The 9,731-nt window shown below is 36.9% G+C and overlaps 1 protein-coding gene across 1 annotated transcript; it reads right to left on the bottom strand.

Annotated features, from left to right (window-relative positions):
- Positions 1 to 1,590: 1,590 nt before the first annotated feature.
- Positions 1,591 to 8,370, bottom strand: MRPS30 (mitochondrial ribosomal protein S30). The gene is made up of 5 exons (XM_017533187.2): positions 7,687 to 8,370; positions 5,745 to 5,890; positions 4,993 to 5,098; positions 3,761 to 3,937; positions 1,591 to 1,990 (listed from the first exon to the last, which is right to left on the bottom strand). Exons 1-5 carry the CDS (start codon positions 8,276 to 8,278, stop codon positions 1,701 to 1,703), a joined length of 1,311 nt encoding a protein of 436 aa, XP_017388676.1. The 5' UTR covers positions 8,279 to 8,370; the 3' UTR covers positions 1,591 to 1,700.
- Between the last annotated feature and the right edge of the window lie 1,361 nt (positions 8,371 to 9,731).

Here is a 9,731-nt window from a genome sequence, read left to right as displayed (position 1 = left end):
GGATAATTATGGAAATCTGATAATTAGGGGGAATAACTGTCCATAATCTTACAGACATGCAAAATGTGTCAGACCTTACTGAGTAAAATAAGTACAGAAAACTGTACAGAGGAATTTGCTATGTAGGGCCTAATGACTATCTATTTGAAAGCAGCTTCAGAAGAACCCAAATCAGATTATTGGTTATATACACCTCATGAAAACCAACTGAAAAATTATTGGCTATAATGAATGACTTAAATTGGTCTTTACAAAATATATAGCTATCAGTATCACCTATATAAATCCACTTTATAATTTGAAAGAAAAAATTCCATTTCCAGTTACACAAAAATGTAGTCATACACAGGAAATGCATGGAGATAAAAGAAACTCTAAACTTTGCTGTGAAATATAAAATGTAAAGAGGCCAGACGCGGTGGCTCATGCCTGTAATCCCAGTACTTTGGGATGCCAAGGTGTTTGGACCACCTGAGGTCAGGAGTTCAAGACCAGCCTAACCAACATGGTGAAACCCCATCTTCATGAAATACAAAAAATTGGCCGGGTGTAGTGGTGCATGTCTGTAATCCCAGCTACCTGGAAGGCTGAGGCAGGAGAGTCGCTTGATCCCGAGAGGTGGAGGTTGCAGTCAGCCAAGATTGTGCCATTGCACTCCAGCCTGGGGAGCAAGAGCAAAAACCCCATCTCAAAAAAGAAAAAAAAAAAAAAATGCAAATAAATAAGATGTATCAGACCTCAAACTAAAAAAGGTTGACTACCTTAAATTCATTAATTCACATCCATTCAACAAACATTTATTGATTTCTTATATGATTCTAGGCACTTGGAATGGATTAACAAATAAAGCATATAAAGTTCAAACTCGGAGTAATTTGATTTCAGTGGGGTTTTCCATTGTTTCACCATTATACTATCCTCTTAATCTTTTTTCTTTTCTTTTAAAATCAAGTTTGAGAATTCTATAAAGCCTTATTTTTCTCCTTTGAACAACTAAGGTTCTTTATTAGCATTACTTCCTAACAGTAGTCTATTACTGAACTGATTAATTCTACCCTGCTGTAGTGGGTTCTTTTGTTTTTTTTGAGACAGAGTCTTGCTCTGTCACAGAAGCTGGAGTGCAGTGGCACAAGCCTGGTACTCTGCAAACTCCGCCTCCCTGGTTCCAGCACTTCTTGTGTCTCAGCCTCCTGAGTAGCTGGGATTACAGGCACACTCTACCAGGCCAGACTAATTTTTGTATTTTTAATAGAGATGCGGTTTCGCCATGTTGCCCAGGCTGGTCTCGAACTCCTGGACTCAAGGAGTCCAGCTTAGCCTTCGCCTCCCAAAGTGTTGGGATTACAGGCTTGAGCCACTGCACCCGGCTGTAGTGGGTTCTTTTAATTACTGAGCATGTTAACATTTTATTTGGAATTTCTGCATTTATATTAAAATGTGCATTTAATAGTTCAATAACTCAATTTGTCTTATCAGTTAGCAACATACAAACACAATTATTTTGAAATCAACAAAAGGTAAGTAAAATTCAGTCTTTCAGTGATGAATCTGAGTAGAATAAGAGGTCTAATAACAGGTCGACATAAGAAATATTTGTCTTAAAAATCAATGTATTTAATATTTGACAGTTACAAATCTTATCATTATTGTTCTGTTAGTGACATTTAAATGTTCCCAAAGTTCTCAATCAAACATGTTTTTTAGTTTTCCAACAGCTGTGATTTTTCTTCTTTTGGTCTATTCAGTAGAAAGTGAACTATTTGAAGTAGAACATCATCATTAAAACCTTTCACATCATTATCCTCAATTGTTTCATAAAGAGGCTTACTTTGTGTCCCCCAACATATATTTTTACGAGGGTTATTCTGATCAGCTTGTTTAGTCAGTGCCAAAGTATTTAACTGGTAGCAGAAAAAGGAAAAGTATTTTCCATCTGTGATCACACCCTGGGAGACAAAAGGTCGAGTAACATCTGCTTCGCTCCAGAATCCTGTAGGAAAAAGCTTTGCTGAAATTTACACAAAGAATATATTTTACCCAAACAAAACAAACATATTTGACATTAGAGGGTATCACATACCTCCCACAACTTAGATACCTTATGTAACCAAATTCCTGAAGACCTCAAAGTTTCCTTATCTTCTCCATTCTAACCCTGTATTTCATTTCTGCACAAATAATATTTTCCTCCCCTCTAGTATGCTGAAACTCATGACTAATCTTTTTCAACAACGTCAGCCTTAATTTACTTCTTCTAAGAGCAGCAAGCTTTATCTACACAAATGCCTTCCACATCTGGTACTATGATTACCCAACTACCAAGGCCAAGCAGTAACTTTATTTTTCCACACGTATTTTATATCATCTTTAATAATAATGTGTATTATTATTCTATATAATATATATTATATAAAATTATATTATTCATTGGAAATAGCCAATGAATAATATATTCATATTTATATGAATATATTTATATATTCACATATATTTATATATAATAATGTATATTTATATATAAAATTATTCATTGGGAATAACCATTGAATAATACTGTTAATATATGGAACTAATTTTATTATAAAAAGAAGCACTTTATCTTTCAAAAATAAAGTGTCATTCTAACATCTTCAAGAAAGTTACTTCTCACTTTGTCTTCTTCTGTCTACTCCTAGTCCCACTTTCTCTATTCAATTCTATTACAGAAATCTAAGTCAATTTTGAGTATAAGGTTAAAATAAGTATATATGTTAAAAAAAGAGAGATAAACCTAATAATCAAACATGTTGTAAAATTCCTCCTGAATATTCACGTAATGTTGATCTACTTCATATTATATTACTTCAGGTTTTAGAATAAAATCCAAATGCCCCACAATGAGCTCTAATAGTCCTGTAAAATATAGCCTCTGGGTTCCTCTATCTCCTTCTACATCATTCTCCTTGTCCCACTCTTCATTACCCTTCATCATGTTGTTCCTAAATATTTCAAGCCTGTTCCCAACAAAGGGACTTTTACTTGCTGTTCCTTTTGCCTGGAAGCGTCTTCTCTCAGACTTGTGCATAGGAAGCTCCTTGGCATTCAGGTCTTAAGTCATTTTTAGAAACCTTCCCTGAATGACTTTTTAAAACTAGGTTCTTCTCCGTACCTCATTTATACCTGCCCCCTATAAATCATTCTACTCTTATGCTAAAGTATTTTCCCCATAGTATATTTCCCCACTATTTATAAGTATTACATGCTTCTTATCTTTGACCCTCCCACTATAAGTTCTAAGAAGGCAGGATCTGTTTCACTCAACACTGCATCTTGAACAGATACAGTGTGTGGCATATAAAAAAGTAGTCACTGTTTACTGAATGGATGAACAACCTCCTAATCCAAATATGGATATAACTTTTAAATAAATTATATAGGATAGCCATTGATTCAATATAAATATTTAATCCATGAAACCATTTCCTTTTCTACCTGCAGAAAGCCATTATCATCTAGGAAGGGTTGGCTTGGTTGGCTACAGTCTCTGAAATGCATGCAAAAGTACATTCACACAAGAGATGGTAAATTACCTCAGTGTCAGATTTAAACTGTATAGTATTTAAATATGGATTTTAAAACAACTGTACTTTGTGCCAATGTAAAAGCTTTCAAAATATTAAGATTCAACCTATGTTTCAACCCAAAGAAAACAATTTTAACTATTAAATTCTTAGAATGCTACAAATACCTTCAAAGAAAACCCTGTAAAATTAGTTATTACCTTGATACATAGCTTGTGCTCCAGTCCAAGCAAAAAGGCTTGCAATAGCATTAGCTCTAAAAACAACTTCTATCTGATCAGCACAGTTTTGTCTCAAAAGCCTTTCCCTTCTTAATTTGTCAGGTAACAGATGAAACTGGGTGTGACCATAACAGCAAGGATCTGCAGTTTTTGAGCCTGAAGAGCAAAATAAAAACATTTCAGATGAAACAAACATGCAGAACATCTGGAGCACATGTTTTAGTATTTGAGCCCTTTTTTCCCTTCTTTATACATCATATTCTCAGTACTCTAAATATATAAGTGGGAATATTAGTTTACTTACATAGCTTATGGATTATAATAAAGTTAAATTTCACATGAAAGCATAATTCCTCAATCTGTTAGCTGTCATAAAGCCCATCACAGCATGGAAGAATTTGAAAGAATATATAGAAAAGTTATTTAAAATTTCTATTACTTGTTTTCTCATATCCCTTAGTCATCATTAGCTTTGGTTGTCTCCTTGTCATATTAGCAAGAGAATAAAACCACTTCAACACTTTAAATACACACTTTGCTTCTAATTTTTAAAAATGATTTTTATACTACTTTTCTAAGTAAAAATAATAAGTAGCAACATTTCATGAAATGCTGAGATTCTCAATTTTAGTGGTAAAGTCTTTTCAACAAAAAGTTCCCTGCAGGTCACTCCCTAAGACCACAGTGACTGAAAAGAGGCTGATAAAATAGGTCTCCAGGACTAGCATAAAACCTTCTTAAGACTTCTTCACATTGGGTAAGAATTAACAAAGGAAGAAAAAATGGCAAAAGAATAAGCTGCATGAGGGAGGGCAGACATCAGGCATTATGAATTTGTGAATTCCTGATCTTACCAGCATGCATGGTACAAATATGACACTTTAAAAAGCCAACAGCTCTCTCAAGTCCAGTTCTAAAGATTTTTACTTTCAAAAAAACACAAATTGATTTTCTATCTAATAAGTCAACAAAGCCTAATAACTGTTTTCTAAAGTTAAACACTGCTATTTCGGTGGAAACAAGTACAACTTCAACTAATGAACCAAAACATTTTCTTTCCAATGTTTATGCATGTTGCAATAACCTGAGATGAACTGTATTGCTCACCTCTCCATCATCAAGAATTAATTCCTCATTGTAGTCAATACTCCAAATTTGCATAGGACACTTTGAACACATTTATGGTACAATATGTCAAAAGAGAAACTTACCAACAAATATGTGGTTTTCATACTGCCGTTTGAATAATGGAAGTTTATCTGGCTTACATTTTATAGTGGGGATTTCTATAGGAACAGAATAATCCAATGGCACAAACTTAAAGAAAAAGAAAAGACATACTAAATTCACAGCAACATTAGTATGTATTTTACTCACACTCATTACATTTAAAAATCTTACCCCTACATATTCATTTATATATTGTGTATAGCACTTTACACTGTAAGAGCAGAGCTGAAAACTGCAACAGAGACTTACGGCCTGCACAGCCTAAAATATTAACTATCCAGATCTTTACAGTATAAGTGTGACAGCCCTTGACATGAAAGCATAGACAATACTCAAAATATACTAGTTTTTCTCCAAAAGAACTGCAAATATGTAAAATGACCCAGCTGATAAATGTTAAACTCGCCTGATTGATGACTAGCTAGTATACTTTAGTAAATTATAATCATAAACTATTTCAGAATTTTTGTATTAAGAGAAACATACAGATCTGTATGGTCCTGCAAAATGATGCCTTAACTTGTTATTGTTAAATGATTATTTGACCTTGGTAGAGTACACCATAGCAGATTAAAAAGCTAAAATGACTGTTAGACATGGTGTCTTCAAAAAGGAAACTGAAAAGCAAGAGATCCACCTAAAACATTTTACTCTACTAAGACTATTACTTAATTTGCCTATGATATATCCTACATGAGATATCAATAGATACATAAATGCAATAAATCTTTACCTCTGGGAGTTGCTTGGATATTCGAATCTGGTTGTTCGGTTTATCATCTATCTGGTATCGCAAGGAATCAATTCGACCTTTTCGATGACCACAAGGAATAATTTCTTCACCACGCACCCAGTAAAAATGAACTGGGCGTTTATAATCTAAAATATATTCAAGATTTTTTTTCATCTGATCATCTAAATAAATTTGGCTATTAGAACACTAAAGAATACCAACTGAACAACAGATAAGAATGATTGAGGTAAGAGACTGGGTTATGTGATAATTTAACTATTATACCTTAAATATAACATTCAAACATTTACTGTCTACTTGTGCCATCATTACACTGAACATTAACAAGAGTATCATTCAACATAAATAAAAATAGGGCTGTTTTAGAAACTACCAATTTAATTTTCACAATAACACCAAAAAGTACATATAGTTTTCATTATCTCCATTTTATATAAGAGGAAACTGGGTCTTGACAAAGTTAAATAGTTTTTCTAGGCCACCAATCAGGAGTAATCGAAGTCCATGATGCTTTCCTCAAGATCACTTATTTCTCAACTGAAGAAGGCAAAAAAACAAGCACACAACAAGGCTAGGTTGAGCACACATCTACAGTCCTAACATTACTTCAATAAATATTAAGTAAGACATCCACTTGGTAGAAGATATAAAATGATGAACGTGTCAGAAACAATGATTTTTAAAATTCTCTATATGTTAATTATTTTTCATGTCTGCCCTCAACAGTTACATAGAAGCTGCTGACGTTTACTAGGAACTTGGAATTGGGGGTTTGAAGTTTGACCCCCCCAATCTATTAGCTACAGGGTCTCAGGCAGACACAGAATTAACGTTTCTATGCCTTAGTTTGCTTCGTCTTTTTTCATTTGCAAAACATTGTTACCTATTGTGAATGGTTATTGTGAGGATTAATAAATTGGCAGATATAAAATTAAGAACCGGGCCTAGCAAATGAATACTGAGTAAACGTTAGGTATCTTAGTTAATACTTCATTTCATCTTCACAATTCTACAACGAAAAACTACTACCGTAATTCTCATCTTCAAAAAACACGAAAAATTAAGCAAAAAGGAAGTTACTACTCCACCATGTGACACATGGTCACACAGCTTTTTGGTGGAATAGCCAAATGGAAACCTGGCCTGTCCCATTCTCTAAGTGCCCTTTTTCTTCATCACCACCGCTCTTCCACTTGGCTGGACACTCACAAAGTAGAGTCAAGGATTGGAATGCTGGAGAGCTCAGGATGTCTTCAAAAAGGAAACTTGAAAGGCAAGAGATCCACCTGCAACATTTTATTCTACTAAGACTATTACTTAACTTGCCTACGTATTGGCTTCATTTATGTATCTCACAACACTTTTTTGTGTTTTAGTTCTAGAAATAGAAACTTACTTTTGAAAGTACAGTACTAGCATGATTGTCAGTATAATTGATTATATTTAGAAGTTATGCAAGCATCACTCATGTGTGAGCTACTACTAATCTTTGGGAAAATAATTCCATATATTTATCTGTGCTAAATACGGATAATTTGTTTAATGATATTTATTTTGAAAGGGGGTGTATTTTTACTTGGATTTAACTGGGGAAGACAAAAAGGGAAATACAACTATTAAAGAATGTGTTTAAATTTTGCCTTGTATTAAAACCTATGATATAGGCAAGTTAAGTAACAGTCTTAGTAGAATAAAATGGGCTTAAGAGCTGGTTGGTTGGTGTTAGCACAGCCGCAAGTACCTAGTCTCCAGATTCTTAAGGCAGTGACTGTAACGAAACCAGGCCACCCAAACAGGAGCGAAAGAACTAGGAAAACATGAATGAAGCAGAGAGAAAGAAATGAAGAGGGGTAAAACTGTGGCAGGGTAACGCAGTATAATCCCCACCTCTCCCTTCCGCCCTGGGGGACCCAAGGCTCACCGAGGGTGGCGGCGGCCAGGACCGGGTTGTGTGGGCTGAGAAGGCCCACGAGGGTTGCCACCAGCTGATCGAGGAAGGGCGAAATTATAACCTCCCTCTCCTGGTGGCGGAGTACGCGCCGCTTGCGCCGCAGGTAGAAGTGCTCCTGCAGCAGGCAGTCGCAGGCGGCCGCACGCAGCGCCGCGAGGTCCAATGCGGGCGCGGGCGCGGGCTCGGGCTCGAGCTCCGCGGGGGCCGGCGGCAGACCCGACAGGAACACGGTCTTGGTGAAGTACTGGTACCAGCGGTCGGCGTTCAGCGCGAAGGTCTGTGGGTAAACCACGTACTTCATGAACTGCATCTTGGTGAGGATTTTCAGCTTTTCGTCTATCGACTCTGCAGCGTGCACCATTGCCTGCCAGCGCTCGATCCGCCGCTGCCGTGCGGCCTTGCTGTGGGCTGTTAGGGAGGCCACAATCGGCGGGTAACGCGCGACAGGGGTCGCCGCGACATCTTGGCAGATTGTTTCTGCAGCCGTGGCGGCATCAGCCGCGGTGTGCAATGAAAGCCTCGGATTGCGGAGCAAAGGCCTCCAACACTTGGCCGCCGCCATCTTTGTCCGCGGTTCCGGACCCAGAGGTCAACTTAAGCAATTGTCCCCGCACTCCTGCCGTAGGGACCAATCGGAAAGAGGGATCTGAGCCTGGCTAGGAAAGGCCAATTCTCGGTGGGCGTGGGTTATCTTGCGTCATTCATGGCTTAGCCAATCATATTACCTCTCCAGTCGCGGTTTCCAGCGTTTGTAGGTGGAAGGAAGAACTTGCGTGTTGAGGTCTTCCGCTGGGAGGAGATGCTGCCACCTAGGTTGCATGTAGGAGGTTGTTTGTAGGACTAGGGCAACCTCCCTTGCCAGGAACATCCTGCAGGAAAATGGCAAGTCTTTGGTTAAATGTATTGTCTTCATTTATGTATCTCACAACACTTGTTTTGTGTTTTAGTTCTAGGAATAGAAACTTACTTTTGAAAATACAGTACTAGCATGTTTTTTCAGTATACTTATTATATTTAAAAATTATGCAAGCATCACTCGTGTGTGAGCTACTACTAATCTTTGGGAAAAATAATTCCACATATTTATCTGTGCTAAATACAGATAATTTGTTTAATGATATTATTTTGAAAGGGGGTGTATTTTTACTTGGATTTAACTGGGAAAGAAAGAAAAGGGAAATAAAACTATTAAAGAATTGTGTTTAAATTTTGCCTTGTATTAAAACCTGTTATAAATTCAACATGAGTTGTTCTTAGTAATCTGTGAGCCCTGGCCTAGCCCTGGCCGTGGCTCACGCCTGTAATCCCAGCACTTTGGGAGGCTGAGGTGGGTGGATAGCCTGAGGTGAGGAGTTTGAGACCAGCCTGGCCAGCATAGTGAAACGCCATATCTACTAAAAATACAAAAAATTAGCTGGACGTGGTGGTGGGTGCGTGTAATCCCAGGTACTCGGGAGGCTGAGGTAGGAGAATAGCTTGAACTTGGGAGGCCGAGGTTGCAGTGAGCTGAGACCCTGCCATTGTACTCTAGCCTGGGCAACAGAGCAAGACTGTCTCAAAAAATAAATAAATAAGGGACTGGTTTAATTTTTAATATTCAGCAACAAATCAATACCTGTGCATAATGGATGCTCACTAAATATCTGCTAAAAAATATATCACCAAAATATCATCTTATTTCAGGTAATTAATTTATTGATTTACTCTTCTATAATTAGGAACTATAATATTAATTTGGATTTATTGTAATAATTTTTCAGGGCATTAAAACCCAAACAGATGGTATAGTTTAACTTGGAAATTGCAAGTCTATTAAACTGACTTTTAGAAATAAAATACTTAAGTTTCACTGCAGAAGTATTGTGAGAAATTGCTAGCAGATCTAAACTATCCTTTTGATATTATTATTATTATTATTATTTTTGAGATAAAGTCTGACTCTGTCACCAGGCGCCAGGCTGGAGTGCAGTGGCACAGTCTCGGCTCACTGCAATCTCCACCTCCAGGGTTCAAGC

This window comes from Cebus imitator, unplaced genomic scaffold, assembly GCF_001604975.1.
Source record: "Cebus imitator isolate Cc_AM_T3 unplaced genomic scaffold, Cebus_imitator-1.0 Scaffold80, whole genome shotgun sequence".
NCBI classification, from domain to species: Eukaryota; Metazoa; Chordata; class Mammalia; order Primates; family Cebidae; genus Cebus; species Cebus imitator.
This window is presented reverse-complemented; position numbering and strand designations above follow the sequence as displayed.

Excerpts from the sequence above, each read along its gene's own strand:
- MRPS30 (XM_017533187.2), bottom strand. The coding sequence starts at position 8,278 with ATGGCGGCGGCCAAGTGTTGGAGGCCTTTGCTCCGCAATCCGAGGCTT. Across the intron at positions 3,938-4,992 it reads TGAAAACCACATATTTGTTG|GCTCAAAAACTGCAGATCCT; the intron begins GTAAGTTTCTCT and ends TTTGCTCTTCAG. Across the intron at positions 1,991-3,760 it reads AGCACAAGCTATGTATCAAG|GATTCTGGAGCGAAGCAGAT; the intron begins GTAATAACTAAT and ends TTTTTCCTACAG.